Below are 27,098 nucleotides of genomic sequence, written 5' to 3'. Positions count from 1 at the left end.
CACAATAAAAGCCCTGCTTCATGCTACCTGCGCTAACTAAATACAGAGTCTCGGAAAACTGGCGTGCACAAGCGATCCCTCAGAAAGCTGGCGTGCACAAGTTCCGAGACTCTTATTTTGTTAGCGCAGGCAGCATGAAGCAGGGCTTTTATTGTGAAGATAGGAAATGTGCAGTCGGCCTTTAGAGTTTTGACGGAAGGGACGGCGCGAAAGTCTGTTGAAATAAAAAGTGTTTCTCGCCTTCCTCTCTGTCATTTTTTCATAATAATGAACTGGCAGCAGCCAGCGTCATCTCACAAGACCCTCGGGTGCCGTGAATGTCAATCAAGCAAGCTACGGAATTTGCCGCCAATGTTTTTCTTGTAAAGTGTATGGAAGCTGGATGAATTAGATGCCAAAAACCAACCACTTTCATGTGGTATTGTACAGAAAGGACAACTTTTTTTCTCCTCCATTTGAAAATGTGGGCGTTATCATCATTACTGTCTGATTCCAATCAATGCAAGTCATCAGAATCAGGTAATACACCAACTTATATTCTTGTCTTTGTAAAAGAAAGACATTTATATGTGTTACACATGCTTGTATTATCATTAAACACATTTAACTTGTTTACAAAAATGTCTCTTTCATAAATAAATAAATATAAATGATACATATAAATGAGGTAGATCCCCTCGAGTTGGTCGATTGAAAAGTAGCTCGCCTGCTGAAAAAGTGTGGGCACCCCTGCCCTATAGGATTTTGAAGTCAATTGTGTTTTTGTACCAACATACCTGCCTTGGTCATATGAGACTGACCAGGGATCCTGAAGTAAATGTTCCTTTTAGGGTCTACAAACAGTTTGTAGTATCCAGAGATGAGGCAGGCAAAGTTGCTGGCATCAGGCCATTCCATGAGTAGCACAAGGGGCTGCAGAGCGTAGCAGGGAAGAGAATGTTAATCAATAAGGAAGCATTAGGTAGTAGTCATCGTATTTAATCTATTTTTTCAAAGTAAAACAGCATTGCAACACCTTGCCATCGTGGATTGAGACCTCCACACGTGCCACTCCTTGGGTCTCTCGATAGAGCTGGATCTTGGATATCCTACTAAACTCTGTCAGAACGGTGGTCAGGTTGTTTTTCAGATCAATCACATGGCTGATTCCATGTCGAGGACCAACCAGAAGAGTTGTGGCTGATTGTTTTTCATCCTGTAGAACAATGCAAAATAGTTACATGGGTAAAATGGTGTCCTTTAACAGTCAATTCCAAAGACCGCTACATCGCCAATATTTGTGTTTAAGAGATCACACAAGACTAATATGTTTCTCTTGCACCATCACACGAGAAGAACGTACAGACTTGGGAGTTGTGTGTTTATCATTTTGTGAACATAAAGTTGCTGTTTAAATATGACCGCATTACAGGCACTGCAACACACAGAGTTATGCTAATGTTATTAACAATTGTGTCCTCTTGTCCCACTCCTTAATGTTACATTATTGTATGTTATATATGGCATATACAAAAAAGTATTTAGTCAGCCAGCGATTGTGCAAGCTCTCCCACTTAAAATGATGACAGAGGTCTGTAATGTTCATCATAGGTACACTTCAACTGTGAGAGACAGAATGTGAAAAAACAATCCAGGAATTCACATTGTAGGAATTTTAAGGAATTTATTTGTAAATTATGGTGAAAATAAGTATTTGGTCAACCATTCAAAGCTTTCACTGATGGAAGGAGGTTTCATTCTTTCCTTAACACGGATCAATCGTCCTGTCCCCTTAGCAGAAAAACAGCCCCGAAGCATGATGTTTCCACCCCCATGCTTCACAGTAGGGATGGTGTTCCTGGGATGCAACTCAGTATTCTTCTTCCTCCAAACACGACGAGTTGAGTTTGTACCAAAAAGCTCTATTTTGGTTTCATCTGACCACATGACATTCTCCCAATCCTCTGCTGTATCATCCATGTATCCATTTTGGTATAAACTCAACTCGTGTGATAAAATGTGATAAAATTAATTTTATTCGACTTCAACATAAATTGATTGAACAAAACTCAGTTCAAACGTTTATATCAGACCTAAAAAAAATCAGGACATGCCCACCTGAATACAGCTGTGGAAGAAAAAGCCCAGACACGTTTTTTCCACAGAGCCCAAGAAAAACACTTTGCCGACCTCACGTAAGTAACAATTTATATTCTTAAAAGTCAGATTTTGCCAGGTGTTGTTCCTATTTCCTAACTTTGTTCATATTTCCCACAAAGCACTGATGTGATGAAACATTCTAAATTGTTTACTTAGACACACGACAGCCGCAGAAGAGACGGAATAAAGAAAACGTGTTTGAAGGAGCCATCGAGGATGTTGGATATTGTTTGTTTGGATTAATGTATGCAGTCTTTTGTTTGCTACTGTGCACTATTTTTAAAAGCAAATCTTTGTCAAATAAAACAAGAAATAGCACACACACACACAAAATTAAACAACATTGTCTCATTCTCTTTACACACTTAAAAAAAAAGTTGCAATATTAATATCTAGTACTTTAAATTGCAGTATACAGTATAACGGTAAAACACTGGTTTTATCAGTAGTTTACAGTCCCCGAACACCATGGAGTTCAAGTGAAATAACATACAGACAGGGCTTTGCTGCCCCTAACACACACACACGCACCCACGCACGCACACACACACACAGCAAAATGAGCTAACATTACGCTAAAAGCTAATTAACCTTCACCTCAAGCCAGGACTGCGAGCCAGCTGAGCTGCAGTTTAAGTTTCTAGAAGGTAAACAGGCTCATAGTGGCGCAGTGGGAGAGTGGCCGTGCGCAACCTGAGGGTCCCTGGTTCAATCCCCACCTAGTACCAACCTCGTCACGTCCGTTGTGTCCTGAGCAAGACACTTCACCCTTGCTCCTGATGGGTGCTGGTTAGCGCCTTGCATGGCAGCTCCCTCCATCAGTGTGTGAATGTGTGTGTGAATGGGTAAATGTGGAAGTAGTGTCAAAGCGCTTTGAGTACCTTGAAGGTAGAAAAGCGCTATACAAGTACAACCCATTTATAGTGATGTTAATAGTAGTTGGGAGGTATTTATTATAATTTGGGGGAGAGTATGCTGTCTCATGCTCACCTTCTAAACACTATTCTGCTCGACGCTGAAGCATTGACGACATGCGCTCTGAATACGAAAGTAGAAAAGATCATCAGGACTCCTCTTCCTCCTATTCAGGAAACCGCAAAAAGCCGCTGCCTGACCAGGGCTAAGAAAATCTGCAGAGACGCCTCCCACCCCCGCCAAGGACTGTTTTCACTGCTGGACTGTAGAAAGAGGTTCCGCAGCCTCCGTCGCGGAACCTCCAGGTTCTGTAACAGCTTCCTCCCTCAGGCCATAAGACTCTTGAACGCATCATAATAATCCCCTACCATGAATTGATTAACGTGGACCCCGACTTAAACAAGTTGAAAAACTTATTAGGGTGTTACCATTTAGTGGTCAATTGTACGGAATATGTACTGTACTGTGCAATCTACTAATAAAAGTATCAATCAAGTATCAATCAATCAAAAACCCTCAATTCCCCCCCAAAACGGATTAACTTGCTGGATTATAAAGACAATATAACATACATCCATAAACGTGGATGCATATGCAAAAGTGCAATATATTTATCTGTATATTAATCTATTTATTCATATCTGCACCTTATTGCTCTTTTATCCTGCACTACAACAAACTAATGCAACAACTTTTGGTTCTTATCTGTACTGTAAAGTTCAAATTTGAATGACAATAAAAAGGCAGAAGACGGGGTACACCCTGGACAAGTCACCACCTCGTTGCAGGGCCAACACAGATAGACAGACAACATTCACACTCACATTCACACACTAGGGACCATTTGGTGTTACCAATCAACTAGGCGTGCAACGGATCAAAAAACTTACAGTTCGGATTGTTTCTTTTTAGATTCTACCTAAAAACTAGGGGTGTAACGGTAAGTGTATTTGTATTGAACCATTTCAGTACGGGGGTTTCGGTTCGGTACGGGGGTGTATCGAACGAGTTTCTAAGCTAAAGTCTTAACAAGCTGCTTTGCTTCTTCTGCCTCTGTCTCAGCACCCAGCATTGTCCCGCCCACACAACCATCTGATTGGTTACATACAAAGCCAATCAGCAGTGCGTATTCAGAGCGCATGTCGTCAATGCTTCAGCGTCGAGCAGAATAGTGTTTAGAAGGTGAGCATGAGACAGCATACTCTCCCCCGAATTATAATAAATACCTCCCAACTACTATTAACATCACTATAAATGGGTTGTACTTGTATAGCGCTTTTCTACCTTCAAGGTACTCAAAGCGCTTTGACACTACTTCCACATTTAGCCATTCACACACCGATGGAGGGAGCTGCCATGCAAGGCGCTAACCAGCACCCATCAGGAGCAAGGGTGAAGTGTCTTGCTCAGGACACAACGGACGTGACGAGGTTGGTACTAGGTGGGGATTGAACCAGGGACCCTCGGGTTGCGCACGGCCACTCTTCCACTGCGCCACTATGAGCCTGTTTACCTTCTAGAAACTTAAACTGCAGCTCAGCTGGCTTGCAGTCCTGGCTTGAGGTGAAGGTTAATTAGCTTTTAGCGTAATGTTAGCTCATTTTGCTGTGTGTGTGTGTGTGTGTGCGTGCGTGGGTGCGTGTGTGTGTGTGTTAGGGGCAGCAAAGCCCTGTCTGTATGTTATTTCACTTGAACTCCATGGTGTTCGGGGATGAATAATCCCTCCAATTGCTATTGTACTATTTTTTCAGCTATAGTTACATTGATCATTAGTAATGTAGAAGCCTAGTTTGAATGGCGGGGTCCCTGCTATCACATGTTGACAAAAATATAACATTTACATAATAAAAATATACTACAGGCTTCCCAAATGCTGTAATAAATTAAGCACGATGAGTTGATTCAAAACTGTTTAACGTTGCACTTTTTATATGTAGAAAAAAAGTTGTGTGATTTGATTTAATCTAAGCAACACTTTGACGCAGTTTAATGTGGATTAACGTGGGCAGAATTATTACAGTGTTCCCAATGTTAAAAGGATAAAGCCATTGTTTACAAATTCAGTAAATAAATAACCCCAAAAATTATATTTTGTTGTTTTCTTACTGTACCGAAAATGAACCGAACCGTGACCTTTAAACCGAGGTACATACCGAATCAAAATTTTTGTGTACCGTTACACCCCTACTAAAAACAGTTTTGTGGGGACAGATCCTTACTTTTGAACTGTATAAAGTACAGCACCAGCGCAACAATTTGTCTGTTATTTCACTTGAACTCCATGGTGTTCGGGGATGAATAATCCCTCCTATTGCTATTGTACTATTTTTTAAGATATAGTTAAATGAATCATTAGTAATGTAGCAGCTTAGTTTTGAATGGAAGGGTCCCTGCTATCACAGGTTGACAAAAATAATACATAATAAAAATCAACTACAGGCTTCCCAAATGCTGTAATAAATTACAGCATTGACGAGTTGATTCAAAACTGTTTAACGTTGCACTTTTTATATGTAGAAGAAAATTTGTGTGATTTGATTTAATCTAAGCAACACTTTGACGCAGTTTAATGTGGATTAACGTGGGCAGAATTATTACAGTGTTCCCAATGTTAAAAGGATAAAGCCATTGTTTACAAATTCAGTAAACAAATAACCCCAAATATTATATTTTGTTGTTTTCTTACTGTACCGAAAATGAACCGAACCGTGACCTCTAAACCGAGGTACATACCGAACCAAAATTTTTGTGTACTGTTACACCCCTACTAAAAACCGTTTTGTGGGGACAGACCCTTACTTTTGAACTGTATAAAGTACAGCACCAGCGCAACAATTTGTCTGTTATTTCACTTGAACTCCATGGTGTTCGGGGATGAATAATCCCTCCTATTGCTATTGTACTATTTTTTAAGATATAATTAAATTAATCATTAGTAATGTAGTAGCTTAGTTTTGAATGGAAGGGTCCCTGCTATCACAGGTTGACAAAAATAATACATAATAGAAAATCAACTACAGGCTTCCCAAATGCTGTAATAAATTAAGCACGATGAGTTGATTCAAAACTGTTTAACGTTGCACTTTTTATACGTAGAAGAAAATAAAGTAAATAAATAACCCCAAAAATTATATTTTGTTGTTTTCTTACTGTACCGAAAATGAACCGAACCGTGACCTCTAAACCGAGGTACATACCGAACCAAAATTTTTGTGTACTGTTACACCCCTACTAAAAACCGTTTTGTGGGGACAGACCCTTACTTTTGAACTGTATAAAGTACAGCACCAGCGCAACAATTTGTCTGTTATTTCACTTGAACTCCATGGTGTTCGGGGATGAATAATCCCTCCTATTGCTATTGTACTATTTTTTAAGATATAATTAAATTTATCATTAGTAATGTAGTAGCTTAGTTTTGAATGGAAGGGTCCCTGCTATCACAGGTTGACTAAAATAATACATAATAAAAATCAACTACAGGCTTCCCAAATGCTGTAATAAATTACAGCATTGACGAGTTGATTCAAAACTGTTTAACGTTGCACTTTTTATACGTAGAAGAAAATAAAGTAAATAAATAACCCCAAAAATTATATTTTGTTGTTTTCTTACTGTACCGAAAATGAACCGAACCGTGACCTCTAAACCGGGGTACATACCGAACCAACATTTTTGTGTAATGTTACACCCCTACTAAAAACCGTTTTGTGGGGACAGACCCTTACTTTTGAACTGTATAAAGTACAGCACCAGCGCAACAATTTGTCTGTTATTTCACTTGAACTCCATGGTGTTCGGGGATGAATAATCCCTCCTATTGCTATTGTACTATTTTTTAAGATATAGTTAAATGAATCATTAGTAATGTAGCAGCTTAGTTTTGAATGGAAGGGTCCCTGCTATCACAGGTTGACAAAAATAATACATAATAAAAATCAACTACAGGCTTCCCAAATGCTGTAATAAATTAAGCACGTTGAGTTGATTCAAAACTGTTTAACGTTGCACTTTTTATATGTAGAAGAAAAGTTGTGTGAGTTTATTTAATCAAAGCAACAACTTGAGGCAGTTTAATGTGGATTAACGTGGGCAGAATTATTACAGTGTTCCCAATGTTAAAAGGATAAAGCCATTGTTTACAAATTCAGTAAATAAATAACTCCAAAAATTATATTTTGTTGTTTTCTTACTGTACCGAAAATGAACCGAACCGTGACCTTTAAACCGAGGTACATACCGAATCAAAATTTTTGTGTACTGTTACACCCCTACTAAAAACAGTTTTGTGGGGACAGATCCTTACTTTTGAACTGTATAAAGTACAGCACCAGCGCAACAATTTGTCTGTTATTTCACTTGAACTCCATGGTGTTCGGGGATGAATAATCCCTCCTATTGCTATTGTACTATTTTTCAAGATATCATTAAATTAATCATTAGTAATGTAGTAGCTTAGTTTTGAATGGAAGGGTCCCTGCTATCACAGGTTGACAAAAATAATACATAATAAAAATCAACTACAGGCTTCCCAAATGCTGTAATAAATTAAGCACGATGAGTTGATTCAAAACTGTTTAACATTGCACTTTTTATATGTGGAAGAAAAGTTGTGTGATTTGATTTAATCTAAGCAACAACTTGAGGCAGTTTAATGTGGATTAACGTGGGCAGAATTATTACAGTGTTCCCAATGTTAAAAGGATAAAGCCATTGTTTACAAATTCAGTAAATAAATAACCCCCAAAATTATATTTTGTTGTTTTCTTACTGTACCGAAAATGAACCGAACCGTGACCTCTAAACCGAGGTACATACCGAATCAAAATTTTTGTGTACTGTTACACCCCTACTAAAAACAGTTTTGTGGGGACGGACCCTTACTTTTGAACTGTATAAAGTACAGCACCAGCGCAACAATTTGTCTGTTATTTCACTTGAACTCCATGGTGTTCGGGGATGAATAATCCCTCCTATTGCTAATGTACTATTTTTTAAGATATAGTTAAATCAATCATTAGTAATGTAGCAGCTTAGTTTTGAATGGAAGGGTCCCTGCTATCACAGGTTGACTAAAATAATACATAATAAAAATCAACTACAGGCTTCCCAAATGCTGTAATAAATTACAGCATTGACGAGTTGATTCAAAACTGTTTAATGTTGCACTTTTTATAAGTAGAGGAAAAGTTGTGTGATTTTATTTAATCCAAGCAACAACTTGAGCCAGTTTAATGTGGATTAACGTGGGCAGAATTATTATAGTGTTCCCAATCTTAAAAGGATAAAGCCATTGTTTACAAATTCAGTAAATAAATAACCCAAACAATTATATTTTGTTGTTTTCTTACTGTACTGAAAATTAACCGAACCGTGACCTCTAAACCGAGGTACATACCGAACCAAAATTTTTGTGTACTGTTACACCCCTACTAAAAACAGTTTTGTGGGGACAGATCCTTACTTTTGAACTGTATAAAGTACAGCACCAGCGCAACAATTTGTCTGTTATTTCACTTGAACTCCATGGTGTTCGGGGATGAATAATCCCTCCTATTGCTATTGTACTATTTTTTAAGATATAGTTAAATGAATCATTAGTAATGTAGCAGCTTAGTTTTGAATGGGAGGGTCCCTGCTATCACAGGTTGACAAAAATAATACATAATAAAAATCAACTACAGGCTTCCCAAATGCTGTAATAAATTACAGCATTGACGAGTTGATTCAAAACTGTTTAACGTTGCACTTTTTATATGTAGAAGAAAATTTGTGTGATTTGATTTAATCTAAGCAACACTTTGACGCAGTTTTATGTGGATTAACGTCGGCAGAATTATTACAGTGTTCCCAATGTTAAAAGGATAAAGCCATTGTTTACAAATTCAGTAAACAAATAACCCCAAATATTATATTTTGTTGTTTTCTTACTGTACCGAAAATGAACCGAACGGTGACCTCTAAACCGAGGTACATACCGAATCAAAATTTTTGTGTACCGTTACACCCCTACTAAATACAGTTTTGTGGGGACAGACCCTTACTTTTGAACTGTATAAAGTACAGCACCAGCGCAACAATGTGAGACACTGAGACGCAGTTATTCAGGGTAGTGTATGTAATATGCAACTTTGAAAAATGTTAAGACCCATATGAAAATAACACAGTGGCTTTTAAAGATGTGTTTACCATTTCAACCGTGTTGAAGAGTATTCCCCCAAAGGGTGGGAGGTCATTGAGTACACGCATGTACTGCAGCTTTCCCTGGAGAGGAGGCACCTGTCAACACAAAACAATATTCCAAAGCTCATTCTTCCAAAACAACCTCATGGTGGCACTGTTGAGCCACACATGTTGCAATAAAGGCTTCTGCAACACTTACATCCGAAACCTCAAAGGAGGTTTTTTTTTCAAAGCTGCAGGGTTGGTAATTATACAGACTTAGCAGGACAGACCACAAAATACAATAGTTTCTTGTCTCCAACTATACGCTGGTCCGTAACTGAATGTGCAATAATGTTATGTTACTGTGCCTTGTATATGCATTTTTATTTTTGTTATTTTATGTTTTATTTTTAGCTAAGTACCGTGTGACTTGTAGAAGGGTGGACTAGCAAAGTAAGATTTTCATTGTACGGCAAACTGTCTGTTTAACTGTGCATATGACAATAAACAATCTTGAATCTTGAACTACAACGTAACAGTCTTAGAACATTGTAGATCATCTATTAAAAGACGTAAAAACTGTCTGGACAATGGCAGTAAAGAATTGTCAAATCTTCTAGTAGCATTTTGAGTTCGTTTTACAAAATACGTTAATCATCTCTGTCTTTTGTTGCGCTTAATGAAATTCAGGCTATGTCCACATTCAGGACAATAATGCTTTCAAAAATGTAAATCATCTGCAGGAATATTTTCTGAGAGAACACGTTTATTCTACTTTAAAAGTAATACATAAAATAATAATAAATAAATGGTTGTACTTGTATAGCGCTTTTCTACCCCTTTTTAGGAGCCCAAAGCACGGACGACATAGCTCGGTTGGTAGAGTGGCCGTGCCAGCAACTTGAGGGTTGCAGGTTCGATTCCCGCTTCCGCCATCCTAGTTACTGCCGTTGTGTCCTTGGGCAAGACACTTTACCCACCTGCTCCCAGTGCCACCCACACTGATTTAAATCAATCAATCAATCAATGTTTACTTATATAGCCCTAAATCACTAGTGTCTCAAAGGGCTGCACAAACCACCACGACATCCTCGGTAGGCCCACATAAGGGCAAGGAAAACTCACACCCAGTGGGACGTCGGTGACAATGATGACTAAGAGAACCTTGGAGAGGAGGAAAGCAATGGATGTCGAGCGGGTCTAACATGATACTGTGAAAGTTCAATCCATAATGGATCCAACACAGTCGCGAGAGTCCAGTCCAAAGCGGATCCAACACAGCAGCGAGAGTCCCGTTCACAGCGGAGCCAGCAGGAAACCATCCCAAGCGGAGGCGGATCATTTAAATGTAACTTAGATATTGGGTTTCACTATGTAAAGCGCTTTGAGTCACTTGAGAAAAGCGCTATATAAATATAATTCACTTCACACTTCACAAAGCGCTTTGACGGTATTTCCACATTCGCCCATTCACACACTGACGGGGGGAGCTGCCATGCAAGGCGCTCACCAGGACCCATCAGGAGCAAGGGTGAAGTGTCTTGCTCAAGGACACAACGGATGTGACTAGGATGGTAGAAGGTGGGGATTGAACCAGTAACCCTCAGATTGCAGGCACAGCCATTCTCCCAACTTCGCCACACCGTCCCGTACAGGGCACTTATGCGATGTGAATTTTAGTATATTTATATAGCGCTTTTCTCTAGTGGCTCAAAGCGCTTTACGTAGCGAAACCCATTATCTAATTTACATTTAAACCAGTGTGGGTGGCACCGGGAGCAGGTGGGTCAAGTGTCTTGCCCAAGGACACAACGGCAGTAACTAGGATGGCACAAGCGGGAATCGAACCTGCAACTCTCAAGTTGCTGGCACGGCCACTCTACCAACCGAGTTATACCGGTAGAAGGTGGGGATTGAACCAGTAACCCTCAGATTGCAGGCACAGCCATTCTCCCAACTTCGCCACACCGTCCCGTACAGGGCACTTATGCGATGTGAATTTTAGTATATTTATATAGCGCTTTTCTCTAGTGGCTCAAAGCGCTTTACGTAGCGAAACCCATTATCTAAGTTACATTTAAACCAGTGTGGGTGGCACTGGGAGCAGGTGGGTAAAGTGTCTTGCCCAACGACACAACGGCAGTGACTAAAATGGCGCAAGCGGGAATCGAACCTGGAACCCTCAATTTGCAGGCACGGCCACTCTACCAACCGAGTTATGTCGCCCCATTGCACACATTTCCATGGATTGAATAAACCCGATGCTAATTCATTTTTACAAATGCACTGTTTTCAAAAATTGCAGGTGATAAATTCTCATTTCCATCCATCCATCCATCCATCCATCTATCTATCTAATTATGTGCAAATAGAACCAGAACATTTGGCTTGTCAAGACTTTCCAAAACAAGTATAATTAGCTAACTTCAATGAACCCAAAAATACCTTAAAATAAGTAAATTCTCACTAATAACAAGTGCACTTTTATTGGTAGAAAAAAAAAGAGACCTTTTTGCTCAATATCTTGAAAAATATTCTTAAATCAAGTAAATCCTAGTGCCGTTATCTTCACATAATGATATGCGCTCGGCATTACATTTCTTGAAACCATCCATCCATCCATCTTCTTACGCTTATCTGAGGTCGGGTCGCGGGGGCAACAGCCTAAGCAGGGAAACCCAGACTTCCCTCTCCCCAGCCACTTCGTCTAGCTCTTCCCGGGGGATCCCGAGGTGTTCCCAGGCCAGCCGGGAGACATAGTCTTCCCAACGTGTCCTGGGTCTTCCTACTGGTTGGACGTGCCCTAAACACCTCCCATAAGGAGGCTTTCGGGTGGAATCCTGACCAGATGCCCGAACCACCTCATCTGGCTCCTCTCCATGTGGAGGAGCAGCGGCTTTACTTTGAGTTCCTCCCGGATGGCAGAGCTTCTCACCCTATCTCTAAGGGAGGGACCTGGAAACTCATTCGGGCCGCTTGTACCCGTGATCTTATCCTTTCGGTCATGACCCAAAGCTCATGACCATAGGTGAGGATGGGAACGTAGATCGACCGGTAAATTGAGAGCTTCGCCTTCCGGCTCAGCTCCTTCCTCACCACAACGGATCGATACAACGTCCGCATTACTGAAGACGCCGCACCGATCCGCCTGTCGATCTCACGATCCACTCTTCCCTCACTCGTGAACAAGACTCCTAGGTACTTGAGTTCTTTGTTTGTTCACTTAGTTTCACCAAATTCTCATTTGGTGAAACAAAAATAAATGTAAAACTGCAATAATATACATCAATTGGGACGGCGTGGCGCAGTGGGAGAGTGGCCGTGCGCAACCCGAGGGTCCCTGGTTCAAATCCCACCTAGTACCAACCTCGTCACGTCCGTTGTGTCCTGAGCAAGACACTTCACCCTTGCTCCTGATGGGTGCTGGTTGGCGCCTTGCATGGCAGCTCCCTCCATCAGTGTGTGAATGTGTGTGTGAATGTGGAAGTAGTGTCAAAGCGCTTTGAGTACCTTGAAGGTAGAAAAGCGCTATACAAGTACAACCCATTTATCATTTATTTATTTATTTAATTAAAGATGCATCAATAATCGATTAATAATGGAATCGTAGCTCCTGAATCATAATCAAATCATGATGTGGCTAAAGATTCCCACCTCTAGCGAATATGTCATTTTTTTGTATTCAAGCATGCTTGTGTGTCTTTACATGTTTGATTGTGTTTCTCAAGAACAATTATTCAATACATAAAATCCTTCTGAAACCTCTCGAGATACTAAGTAGTCCACAGGCAGTGGTTTTCTGAAACTGAAACTACACCCGCTAATCTTCAGAAATATGCACAAAAACACGAATGCCTCAGATTGTATAAAGTAGACCCATTTTGGTGAAAGATTGCATCACTTTCCAGATCTCACCTACATAGGGAGATGCACTCTTGTACCATGATTAGTCAAAGAAAAAGGATGCTGGGTACGGCTTTAGTCAAGTCATGTCTCAGACAAGAGATTAGTGTTATCAGCGGTTGCACCTTGTTGCCCGATGGTGGTGGATGCTGGTAGGTCTTCAACAGCTGTGACAGAATCTTGCACACATTCTTCTCCTTGACTGTTGGAAGCAGTGTGAGGGGAAGGAAAGGCTCAAGTCCCCACTCTTTTCTGTGATGGAGAAGAAAAAAAAAAAACAACTACAATGATTTGACTAATTTTAAACATGAAGTCCCATTCTGTGAGACCGACTTAGGTCCTACATGAACACTCGTCATAACCAGTGGACGTTATTGTCTGTTTTAGTTTTTTCCTCTGCATTTCTTTGTTTCCTCTGTGTTTAGTATCTCCTGTCTTTAGTTCCTGTGAAGTGCTCTTATTTTGGTTCAGCTTCCTGTTTGTCTCCCTGTGTGCTGTTGTCACCTCATCTGCGGCTGATTGGCACCTGGCCACACCTGTTGCCAATCAGCCCGCTCCTGTTTGTACCCACTTTGTCTTCCAGTCAGTTGCCACATGTCAATGTCATTTTCTACTTGTCATTCCCACTGGTCGTGTGAATGCAGCTTACTGCGAGGTATGTTTTCCCATAACGCAAACGGACTATCCCGGACAGGACTTCAATGTAGGAACATATTTATTTCCCAACTAACACTCAACGAGGCACGAAACAAACAAAAAACAACCCGAAGGCACACGGAAGCTAAGGCAAAAACATCGGACATGAAACATGAAACTAAAGACATGAACTGTGGCATGAAACACATAGCTTTCACTATGGAAGCGAGCAACATGAACTATGGTATCGCATGAAAAGGATGAAACAACTAGCATGAAAAGAGCATTGACGCCAGGCCGACTAACTGGCAAAAACAGGCTTAAACAATAGTTTCTTAATTACAGCAGGTGAAACTAATAGGTCACCATGGTAACTAAACAAACAAGGGAGCGCCAATAGGGGGGGGGGGGGGGGGGGGGTGTTCGCAGCTTACTGCGAGGTATGTTTTCCCATAACACAAATGGACTATCCCGGACAGGACTTGAATGTAGGAACATATTTATTTCCCAACTAACACTCAACGAGGCAAGAAACAAAAAAAAACAACCCGAAGGCACACGGAAGCTAAGGCAAAAACATCGGACATGAAACTAAAGACATGAACTGTGGCATGAAACACATAACTTTCACTATGGAAGCGAGCAACATGAACTATGGTATCGCATGAAAAGCATGAAACTACTAGCATGAAAAGAGCAATGACGCCAGGCCAACTAACTGGCAAAAACAGGCTTAAACAATAGTTTCTTAATTACAGCAGGTGAAACTAATAGGTCACCATGGTAACAAGGGAGCGCCAATAGTATTTTATTTTTCGTCCTCTTCTACTGATGTTTTCCTGAAGATGCTTGAAGAAATGCTGAAAGAGCATGAGGAAACTGTCACGACGGGGGGGGGGGGTCGCAGCTTACTGCGAGGTATGTTTTCCCATAACGCAAACGGACTATCCCGGACAGGACTTGAATGTAGGAACATGTTTATTTCCCAACTAACACTCAACGAGGCACAAAACAAAAAAAAAACAACCCGAAGGCACACGGAAGCTAAGGCAAAAACATCGGACATGAAACATGAAACTAAAGACATGAACTGTGGCATGAAACACATAGCTTTCACTATGGAAGCGAGCAACATGAACTATGGTATCGCATGAAAAGCATGAAACTACTAGCATGAAAAGAGCAATGACGCCAGGCCGACTAACTGGCAAAAACAGGCTTAAACAATAGTTTCTTAATTACAGCAGGTGAAACTAATAGGTCACCATGGTAACTAAACAAACAAGGGAGCGCCAATAGGGGGGGGGGGGTCGCAGCTTACTGCGAGGTATGTTTTCCCATAACGCAAACGGACTATCCCGGACAGGACTTGAATGTAGGAACATATTTATTTCCCAACTAACACTCAACGAGGCACAAAACAAAAAAAAACAACCCGAAGGCACACGAAAGCTAAGGCAAAAACATCGGACATGAAACATGAAACTAAAGACATGAACTGTGGCATGAAACACATAGCTTTCACTATGGAAGCGAGCAACATGAACTATGGTATCGCATGAAAAGCATGAAACTACTAGCATGAAAAGAGCAATGACGCCAGGCCGACTAACTGGCAAAAACAGGCTTAAAAAATAGTTTCTTAATTACAGCAGGTGAAACTAATAGGTCACCATGGTAACTAAACAAACAAGGGAGCGCCAATAGTATTTTATTTTTCGTCCTCTTCTACTGATGTTTTCCTGAAGATGCTTGAAGAAATGCTGAAAGAGCATGAGGAAACTGTCACGACGGGGGTGGTCGCAGCTTACTGCGAGGTATGTTTTCCCGTAACGCAAACGGACTATCCCGGACAGGACTTGATTGTAGGAACATATTTATTTCCCAACTAACACTCAACGAGGCACAAAACAAAAAAAAAACAACCCGAAGGCACACGGAAGCTAAGGCAAAAACATCGGACATGAAACATGAAACTAAAGACATGAATCCCGCAATAAACTGTGGCATGAAACAAATAGCTTTCACTATGGAAGCGAGCAACATGAACTATGGTATCGCATGAAAAGCATGAAACTACTAGCATGAAAAGAGCAATGACGCCAGGCCGACTAACTGGCAAAAACAGGCTTAAACAATAGTTTCTTAATTACAGCAGGTGAAACTAATAGGTCACCATGGTAACTAAACAAACAAGGGAGCGCCAATAGTATTTTATTTTTCGTCCTCTTCTACTGATGTTTTCCTGAAGATGCTTGAAGAAATGCTGAAAGAGCATGAGGAAACTGTCACGACGGGGGTGGTCTCAGCTTACTGCGAGGTATGTTTTCCCATAACGCAAACGGACTATCCCGGACAGGACTTGAATGTAGGAACATATTTATTTCCCAACTAACACTCAACGAGGCACAAAACAAAAAAAAAACAACCCGAAGGCACACGGAAGCTAAGGCAAAAACTTCAGACATGAAACATGAAACTAAAAACATGAAAACCGCATTAAACTGTGGCATGAAACAAATAGCTTTCACTATGGAAGCGAGCAACATGAACTGTGGTATCGCATGAAAAGCATGAAACTACTAGCATGAAAAGAGCAATGACGCCAGGCCGACTAACTGGCAAAAACAGGCTTAAACGATAGTTTCTTAATTACAGCAGGTGAAACTAATAGGTCGCCATGGTAACTAAACAAACAAGGGAGCGCAAACAGGAACTAAAAGAGTCCAAAACTAACAAAAAATAACAAACACATAATCCAGACCACAGATCATGACAGAAACACGTATCAAAGAAGAAGCAGGGAAGTCCAGAAATGGAAATTCTTTCTTTTTTGCTCATAATGTTTACCATATCACTTTTGAAGTAATCATGGACCAGGGGGACAAAATCATGCAATTAAGTCCATCCATCCATCCATCTTCTTCCGTTTATCCGAGGTCGGGTTGCGGGGGCAACAGCCTAAGCAGGGAAACCCAGACTTCCCTTTCCCCAACCACTTCGTCTAGCTCTTCCCGGGGGATCCCGAGGCGTTCCCAGGCCAGCCGGGAGACATAGTCTTCCCAACGTGTCCTGGGTCTTCCCCGTGGCCTCCTACCGGTTGGACGTGCCCTAAACACCTCCCTAGGGAGGCGTTCGGGTGGCATCCTGACCAGATGCCCGAACCACCTCATCTGGCTCCTCTCGATGTGGAGGAGCAGCGGCTTTACTTTGAGTTCCTCCCGGATGGCAGAGCTTCTCACCCTATCTCTAAGGGAGAGACCCGCCACACGGTGGAGGAAACTCATTTCGGCCGCTTGTACCCGTGATCTTATCCTTTCGGTCATGACCCAAAGCTCATGACCATAGGTGAGGATGGGAACGTAGATCGACCGGTAAATTGAGAGCTTTGCCTTCCGGCTCAGCTCCTTCTTCACCACAACGGATCGGTACAACGTCCGCATTACTGAAGACGCCGCACCGATCCGCCTGTCGATCTCACGATCCACTCTTCCCCCACTCGTGAACAAGACTCCTAGGTACTTGAACTCCTCCACTTGGGGAAGGGGCTCCTCTCCAACCCGGAAAAGGCACTCCACCCTTTTCCGGGCGAGAACCATGGACTCGGACTTGGAGGTGCTGATTCTCATTCCGGTCGCTTCACACTCGGCTGCAAACCGATCCAGTGAGAGCTGAAGATCCCGGTCAGATGAAGCCATCAGGACCACATCATCTGCAAAAAGCAGAGACCTAATCCCGTGGCCACCAAACCGGAACCCCTCAACGCCTTGACTGCGCCTAGAAATTCTGTCCATAAAAGTTATGAACAGAATCGGTGACAAAGGACAGCCTTGGCGGAGTCCAACCCTCACTGGAAATGTGTCCGACTTACTGCCGGCAATGCGGACCAAGTTCTGACACTGATCATACAGGGAGCGGACCGCCACAATAAGACAGTCCGATACCCCATACTCTCTGAGCACTCCCCACAGGACTTCCCGAGGGACACGGTCGAATGCCTTCTCCAAGTCCACTGGTTGGGCAAACTCCCATGCACCCTCAAGAACCCTGCCCAGAGTATAGAGCCGGTCCACAGTTCCACGACCAGGACGAAAACCACACTGTTCCTCCTGAATCTGAGGTTGGACTATCCGGCGTAGCCTCCTCTCCAGTACACCTGAATAAACCTTACCGGAAGGCTGAGGAGTGTGATCCCACCATAGTTGGAACACACCCTCCGGTCCCCCTTCTTAAAGAGAGGAACCACCACCCCGGTCTGCCAATCCAGAGGTACCGCCCCCAATGTCCACGCGTTGCTGCAATTAAGTGATCAAAACAATAGTTTCACATGTCTTTATCCACACCGTCTATGCGGGGAAATGGGGTCTTGTCACACCAACAGGGGGCGGCATATCAAGTCTGGTAAGGTGATGTTCCAAGTAGAGTTAGTTATCCATCAATTAGGTAGGTTGGTCTTTATTGTCGTTGCACAATTCCAACGAAACTTTGTTTTGAGCAATTACCAAATAACTCATTGATATTATGGGAAATGGCTGACAGCGGCAGATTCATTTTCAGGAGAAACAAATACACAAAGAGAACTTGTTAGTGAATTGTTGGTCATTGGACTCGATAGGGTATAACCTTCCAGAAAATAAATATCGATCTGGTTTGTGGTCATTGGGTCTACAGGTGGGCCGGGTTAGAGGTGAAGTACACCTTGACCTGGTCACCAATCAATCACAGAGCTCATAGACAACCATTCACTCTCACACCTAAAGACTCTCCGGAAAATCCAACATTCACGTTTTTGAGATATGGGAAAAAAAAGACGCAAGCACAATAATTCATTTTGAGATCTGGACTTACTCCACATGCTTGAGAGAAATCTTCTGATTGGGTCTTGCCGAGGACACAGTGATGTAGATATGGAGTGCGGCCAGTCGTAATGTGATGTCCGATTTCCAATCCATACCGAAGCGTTCCTTGATTACATCATTGCGATTCTGTGTGGACATGATATGTGATTCTTTGAAAATTGTTCATTGCAAACATCACTATTAAACATTGGGAACCTAGTCTTAGTCATGACATTCATTTAAGTCAGGCCTGGGCAATTATTTTAACTCGGGGGCCACATTGAGAGAAAGAAATGTGTCTTGGGGCCGGAATATATATTTTCAGGAACACTCATACAAAACCTCACAATAATGTCTGACTGAATGTTAAAAATTAGGGGTGTGGGGAAAAATCGATTCGAATATGAATCGCGATTCTCACGCTGTGCGATTCAGAATCCATTGTCATTTTAAAAAAATCGATGTATTTTTTCTAATTCTTTAAATCAATCCAACAAAACAATACACAGCAATACCATAACAATGCAATCCAATTCCAAAACCAAACCTGACCCAGCAACACCCAGAACTGCAATAAACAGAGCAATTGAGAGGAGACACAAACACGACACAGAACAAAACAAAAGTAGTGAAACAAAAATGAATATTATCAACAACAGTATCAATATTAGTTATCATTTCAAGATAACAGTGATTAAAAATCCCTCATTGACATTATCATTAGACATTTATAAAAATAATAAAAAAGAACAATAGTGTCACAGTGGCTTACACTTGCATGGCATCTCATAAGCTGGACAACACACTGTGTCCAATATTTTCACAAAGATAAAATAAGTCATATTTTTGGTTTGTCTAATAGTTAAAACAAATTTACATTATTGCAATCAGTTGATAAAACATTGTCCTCTACAATTATAAAAGCTTTTTACAAGAATCTACTACTCTGCTAGCATGTCAGCAGACTGGGGTAGATCCTGCTGAAATCTATGTATTGAATGAATACAGAATCCTTATAAACCGGGAAAAAAATAGTTTTTGAATCGAGAATCGTGTTGAATTGAAAAAAAATAGATCTTGAATCGAATCGTGACCCAAGAATCGATAATAAATCTAAACGTGGGACACCCAAAGATTTGTAGCCTTACTAAAAATTTTATGACGGACATAATGGAATTTTAAATATTTCTACGAACGATAAACACTGAATATTGACAAAATATGAACGTCACACCCCCTCCCCATCCACATATTTTACAATCAAGTGAAACGCAACAAAAATGCAACAAACAGTGAAATATGAACGCGACGGGTACCAATAAACCCACCTAAAATCTGATATATCGGATATTTACTGAATTTCCCCCAGGATCAATAAAGTACTTTCTATTCTATTCTATTCTTTTATCACTAGATAACTTTATTGTGAAAATCTCCTTCCTCGTCTGTGGAAACGCTTCCCGCCCACACTACTTGTTACCTCGTCTGAGCTGCTGTGACTTAGATGACCATAGTAACTAATTAGATTACCATAGTAAGTAATTAGATAACCATAGTAACTAATTAGATGACCATAGTAACTAATTAGATGACCATAGTAACTAATTAGATGACCATAGTAACTAATTGGATTACCATAGTAAGTAATTAGATAACCATAGTAACTAATTAGATGACCATAGTAAGTATTTAGATGACCATAGTAACTAATTAGACGACCATAGTAACTAATTAGATGACCATAGTAACTAATTAGATGACCATAGTAAGTATTTAGATGACCATAGTAACTAATTAGATGACCATAGTAACTAATTAGATGACCATAGTGACTAATTAGATGACCATAGTAACTAATTAGATGACCATAGTAACTAATTAGATGACCATAGTAACTAATTAGATGACCATGGTAACTAATTAGATTACCATAGTAACTAATTAGATGACCATAGTAACTAATTAGATGACCATAGTAACTCATTAGATGACCATAGTGACTAATTAGATTACCATAGTAACTAATTAGATGACCATAGTAACTCATTAGATGACCATAGTGACTAATTAGATGACCATAGTAACTAATTAGATGACCATAGTAACTAATTAGATGACCATAGTAACTAATTAGATGACCATAGTAACTAATTAGATGACCATAGTGACTAATTAAATGACCATAGTAACTAATTAGATGACCATAGTAGCTAATTAGATGACCATAGTGACTAATTAGATGACCATAGTAACTAATTAGATGACCATAGTAACTAATTAGATGACCATAGTAACTAATTAGATGACCATAGTAACTAATTAGATGACCATAGTAAGTAATTAGATGACCATAGTAGCTAATTAGATGACCATAGTGACTAATTAGATGACCATAGTAACTAATTAGATGACCATAGTAACTAATTAGATGACCATAGTAACTAATTAGATGACCATAGTAACTAATTAGATGACCATAGTAACTAATTAGATGACCATAGTGACTAATTAGATGACCATAGTAACTAGTTAGATGACCATAGTAACTAATTAGATTACCATAGTAACTAATTAGGTTACCATAGTAACTGGTATATCATCCATAAGCGCAGATTCCAACCATTGAAATACTTTTTATAGTTGAAGACTTACGGTCATAATGGCAGCTACACTTTCCATCTTAAAGATCTAAAAAACGTATCTAGGGATGTCCGGCGGGCCAGATTAAAGAGCTCAACAGGCCGCTTTGTGGCCCCGGGCCTTAATTTGCCCAGGTCTGATTTAAAGGCCTACTGAAATGAGATGTTCTTATTTAAACGGGGATAGCAGGTCCATTCTATGTGTCATACTTCATCATTTTGCAATATTGCCATATTTTTGCTGAAAGGATTTAGTAGAGAACATCGAGGATAAAGTTCGCAACTTTTGGTCGCTAATAAAAAAAAGCCTTGCGTTTACCGGAAGTAGCAGACGATGTGTGCGTGACGTCACGGTTTGTAGAGCTCCTCACATCCTCACATTGTTTATAATCATGGCCACCAGCAGCAAGAGCTATTCGGACCGAGAAAGCGACAATTTCCCCAATAAATTGAGCGAGGATGAAAGATTTGTGGATGAGGAAATTTAGAGTGAAGGACTAGAAAAAAAAAAAAAGAGAGAAAAGGCGATTGCAGTGGGAGGGATTCAGATGTTATTAGACACATTTACTAGGAAAATTCTGGAAAATCCCTTATTTGCCTATTGTGTTGCTAGTGTTTTAGTGAGATTAAATAGTACCAGAAAGTCGGATGGGTGTGGCCACGGGTGTGTTGACGCCAGAGTATTTTAGGGAAGTCACGGCAGCTGCAGCAAACCACTTTGCACACGATTAGTAACTCAGCTTTTGCGTGTGCTATCAAAAACAGTTAATCTTATTCTGTATATTCTGAGGAACCCATGTCCTCTATAGTAGACATTTAATTTTGGTCTATTTATTTTGTCAGAATTACAGGAGTGCTCTGCTGTTTTTAAGCACCTTCTGCAAAAACAAATACGATATAAAAACCCAACAACATTATGATTTGTACAATTTCAGAATGTGCTTGTTCTATTTTTAAAACAAAGAGAGCAATCTGAAGTTGTCTTTATTTTTAAGTTATCGTGCCGTGATTTTACCAGTCCGGCCCACTTGGGAGTAGATTTTTCTCCATGTGGCCCCCGATCATCGCATCATCGTCTGCTTTAATCGTATAATTACACAGATTTCCGGACATCTGTGTTGCTGAATCTTTTGCAATTTGTTAAATTAATAATGGAGACGTCAAAGAAGAATGCTGTTGGTGGAAAGCGGTGTATTGCAGCTGCCTTTGGCAACCAAAACACAGCCGGTGTTTCTTTGTTGTGAAGCGAGCGGTCAAGCGAACATGTTTCTCTACCACATGTCAACCAGCAAGTTTTTGGATGAGAAAATTGTGATATTAAGTCGGCTTTTACCGGAGATTTGAGCAGAGTTTGCGTCCTCCTGCAGCAGCTGTCAAAAAGGCAGCTGTGATCTTGGCTCCTCCATTTTCCCCCAGAGACACTGGCGGTCACCGCAGCCCTCTGACTTTCAGGTATGACTTTATAATCTCACTAAAACACTGTACACAATAGGCAGATAAGGGATTTTCCAGAATTATCCTAGTAAATGTGTCGAATAAAATCTGAACGTTTCCTTTTTCCCCCCCTAGTGCTTCACTCTAACTTTCCTCATCCACGAATCTTTCCTCCTCGCTCAAATTAATAGGGAAATTGTGGCTTTCTTGGTCCGAATCGCTCTTGCTGCTTGCGGGTGGTTATGATTATAGACAATGTTAGGATGTGAGGAGCCCTACAACCCGTGATGTCACGCGCATATTGTCTGCTACTTCCGGTACAGGCAAGGCTTTTTTTATTAGCGACCAAAAGTTGCGAACTTTATGGTGGATGTTCTCTACTAAATCCTTTCAGCAAAAATATGGCAATGTCGCGAAATGATCAAGTATGACATAGAATGGACCTGCTAACCCCGTTTAAATGAGAAAATCTAATTTCAGTAGGCCTTTATTATCAGTTGATATCATGTCCGGATTCAAAAGTTCCAATTCCAATCCTAAACATCTGACTTTTGTCCTCAGCCGAATGACATAAGGTTAGATTAGAGGTTGAATATATTTTCTCTGATCTCACAGAAGCTGCAAAACTGTGTGGAAAAAGATGAAATCTGCGTGATAAATATTCGACCTCAACAATCGTAGCTCTCCAGGAGAGCATTTCAAGCTCCTTGATGCTCTTGGAGAAGGTGATTTTCGAACAGTGTCACCGTACTGACGCTGTTGAACACCCCTTTAATCCAGTGCATTACCTGAATGTAGAGGTACTCAAATGCAGCAGGGTCCCTCCTCAGCAGGTCTGCAGGGTCCTTGGGGAAGAAGCAGACGCGAAACAAACACTTCATTCCTTGGAAATAGGTTCTATGCACCACCTGGGGGAAGACAGAACACACCTCTCACAACCATATTCCTATCTCCATGCATTTCCATGATAATGTTCATCTGCAAGTTATTTTTTTAGACTGGAGTTTTTTTTTTGTATTTACGTGCGTCAGGGGCTGGTTCTCCTGCAGCAGGTGTAACTTTGGATTCTGGTCGAGACCGCCTGCCTCCAGCACCAAGGCAAAGTGCTCGATGTAGCGCAGTGAGAGGCGGTCCTGCAGGGAGGAGATCACATCCTGGATGGAGAGCGAGGAGAACAGATGAGACAATAAAAAAAAAAAAAAAAAGGTAAATATTTCAACAAATACATTGATAAATGGAGGCAATTTAAACAGTGGAATCACTGCATTTTTATTCAGAGCACTTTGTCATGGTGATATTACAGTGATGGGGACTTCCTTATCCTATATTTCTGTGTCGTATTTGTCATTTTGAGCGATGGTGAACATTCTTAGATATTCAGTATTCTGCACCGTACTATGTGTGCAAGGTACACTTTTGCTCTTCTTGTAAACATTGGCCCCATTCAGCAACCGTTTATAAGAACACGTCCTACAAAGTTTTTTAAGGAGATTTTTGTATTCAACAATGTTTTAAATAAATGATAAATAGGTTGTACTTGTATAGCGCTTTTCTACCTTCAAGGTACTCAAAGCGCTTTGACACTACTTCCACACACACATTCACACACTGATGGAGGGAGCTGCCATGCAAGGCGCCAACCAGCACCCATCAGGAGCAAGGGTGAAGTGTCTTGCTCAGGACACAACGGACGTGACGAGGTTGGTTCTAGGTGGGATTTGAACCAGTGACCCTCGGGTTGCGCACGGCCACTCTCCCACTGCGCCACGCCGTCCCTTAATGCGCCGACAATAGCAGTCTGCATGTATCTCTAATGTTTGACTGCCATCTACTACACATATCATTACACCATGTACCAAATAAAATTGCTTAAAAGTCGGTAAATAAAACCAGAATTATTACGTACATTAGGCGCACCAGGTTATAAGGTGCACCGTTGTGTTTTTTTGTCAAAAAACAACAACATGATTTTAAGTGCGCTTGACAGTCCGTAAAATACGGTATATTCATGTTTGCTAAAAAAAAATGATAAAATGGGTTGTACTTGTATAGCGCTTTTCTACCTTCAAGGTACTCAAAGCGCTTTGACACTACTTCCACATTCACACACACATTCACACACTGATGGAGGGAGCTGCCATGCAAGGCGCTAACCAGCACCCATCAGGAGCAAGGGTGAAGTGTCTTGCTCAGGACACAACGGACGTGACGAGGTGGGATTTGAACCAGTGACCCTCGGGTTGCGCACGGCCACTCTCCCACTGCGCCACGCCGTCCCTTAATGCGCCGACAATCCATCAAGCGGTGTGGCTTCAGAACTTACCAAAGTCATACTAAAACATTTTGATGGATTTTTGAGCGCCGTGTGTAATGTTCTCTATTTTTAATGGAACATATAAAATGTTGATGTTGTTCACTTGAATCATATTGCCACGATATAGCAGTCTGCATGTATCTCTTATGTTTGACTGCCATCTACTACACATATCATTACACCATGTACCAAATGAAATTGCTTAAAAGTCGGTAAATAAAACCAGAATTATTACGTACATTAAGCGCACCAGGTTATAAGGTGCACCGTTGTGTTTTTTTGTCAAAAAACAACAACATGATTTTAAGTGCGCTTGACAGTCCGGAAAATACTGTATATTCATGTTTGCTAAAAAAAAACGAATAAAAATTGTTTTACAAAATAAATGATAAAATGGGTTGTACTTGTATAGCGCTTTTCTACCTTCAAGGTACTCAAAGCGCTTTGACACTACTTCCACATTCACACACACATTCACACACTGATGGAGGGAGCTGCCATGCAAGGCGCCAACCAGCACCCATCAGGAGCAAGGGTGAAGTGTATTGCTCAGGACACAACGGACGTGACGAGGTTGGTTCTAGGTGGGATTTGAACCAGTGACCCTCGGGTTGCGCACGACCACTCTCCCACTGCGCCACGCCGTCCCTTAATGCGCCGACAATCCATCAAGCGGTGTGGCTTCATAACTTACCAAAGTCATACTAAAACATTTTGATGGATTTTTGAGCGCCGTGTGTAATGTTCTCTATTTTTAATGGAACATATAAAATGTTGATGTTGTTCACTTGAATCATATTGCCACGATATAGCAGTCTGCATGTATCTCTAATGTTTGACTGCCATCTACTACACATATCATTACACCATGTACCAAATGAAATTGCTTAAAAGTCGGTAAATAAAACCAGAATTATTACGTACATTAGGCGCACCAGGTTATAAGGTGCACCGTTGTGTTTTTTTGTCAAAAAACAACAACATGATTTTAAGTGCGCTTGACAGTCCGTAAAATACTGTATATTCATGTTTGCTAAAAAAAACCGAATAAAAATTGTTTTACAAAATAAATGATAAAATGGGTTGTACTTGTATAGCGCTTTTCTACCTTCAAGGTACTCAAAGCGCTTTGACACTACTTCCACATTCACACACACATTCACACACTGATGGAGGGAGCTGCCATGCAAGGCGCCAACCAGCACCCATCAGGAGCAAGGGTGAAGTGTCTTGCTCAGGACACAAAGGACGTGACGAGGTTGGTTCTAGGTGGGATTTGAACCAGTGACCCTCGGGTTGCGCACGGCCACTCTCCCACTGCGCCACGCCGTCCCTTAAGGCGCCGACAATCCATCAAGCGGCGTGGCTTCATAACTTACCAAAGTCATACTAAAACATTTTGATGGATTTTTGAGCGCCGTGTGTAATGTTCTCTATTTTTAATGGAACATATAAAATGTTGATGTTGTTCACTTGAATCATATTGCCACGATATAGCAGTCTGCATGTATCTCTAATGTTTGACTGCCATCTACTACACATATCATTACACCATGTACCAAATAAAATTGCTTAGAAGTCGGTAAATAAAACCAGAATTATTACGTACATTAGGCGCACCAGGTTATAAGGTGCACCGTTGTGTTTTTTTGTCAAAAAACAACAACATGATTTTAAGTGCGCTTGACAGTCCGGAAAATACGGTATATTCATGTTTGCTAAAAAAAAAACGAATAAAAATTGTTTTACAAAATAAATGATAAATGGGTTGTACTTGTATAGCGCTTTTCTACCTTCAAGGTACTCAAAGCGCTTTGACACTACTTCCACATTCACACACTGATGGAGGGAGCTGCCATGCAAGGCGCCAACCAGCACCCATCAGGAGCAAGGGTGAAGTGTATTGCTCAGGACACAACGGACGTGACGAGGTTGGTTCTAGGTGGGATTTGAACCAGTGACCCTCAGGTTGCGCACGGCCACTCTCCCACTGCGCCACGCCGTCCCTTAATGCGCCGACAATCCATCAAGCGGTGTGGCTTCAGAACTTACCAAAGTCATACTAAAACATTTTGATGGATTTTTGAGCGCCGTGTGTAATGTTCTCTATTTTTA

The 27,098-nt window shown here is 41.0% G+C and overlaps 1 protein-coding gene across 2 annotated transcripts in view; it reads right to left on the bottom strand.

The window, feature by feature from the left end:
* The window catches only part of frmpd3 (FERM and PDZ domain containing 3), a 228,838-nt gene that overhangs the window by 11,025 nt on the left and 190,715 nt on the right, over positions 1–27,098 (bottom strand). For both annotated transcript variants that reach the window (XM_061899737.1, XM_061899738.1), the window contains exons 8-14: positions 23,692–23,823; positions 23,458–23,577; positions 18,607–18,743; positions 13,248–13,374; positions 9,244–9,333; positions 1,016–1,195; positions 777–912 (exon numbers count right to left, since the gene is read on the bottom strand). In XM_061899737.1, the coding sequence (XP_061755721.1) occupies positions 777–912; positions 1,016–1,195; positions 9,244–9,333; positions 13,248–13,374; positions 18,607–18,743; positions 23,458–23,577; positions 23,692–23,823 (922 nt within the window). The remainder of the gene's footprint in view (positions 1–776; positions 913–1,015; positions 1,196–9,243; positions 9,334–13,247; positions 13,375–18,606; positions 18,744–23,457; positions 23,578–23,691; positions 23,824–27,098) is intronic.

The sequence above is a fragment of the Nerophis ophidion genome, linkage group LG05, assembly GCF_033978795.1.
Source record: "Nerophis ophidion isolate RoL-2023_Sa linkage group LG05, RoL_Noph_v1.0, whole genome shotgun sequence".
In the NCBI taxonomy this organism is placed as follows: domain Eukaryota; kingdom Metazoa; phylum Chordata; class Actinopteri; order Syngnathiformes; family Syngnathidae; genus Nerophis; species Nerophis ophidion.
This window is presented reverse-complemented; position numbering and strand designations above follow the sequence as displayed.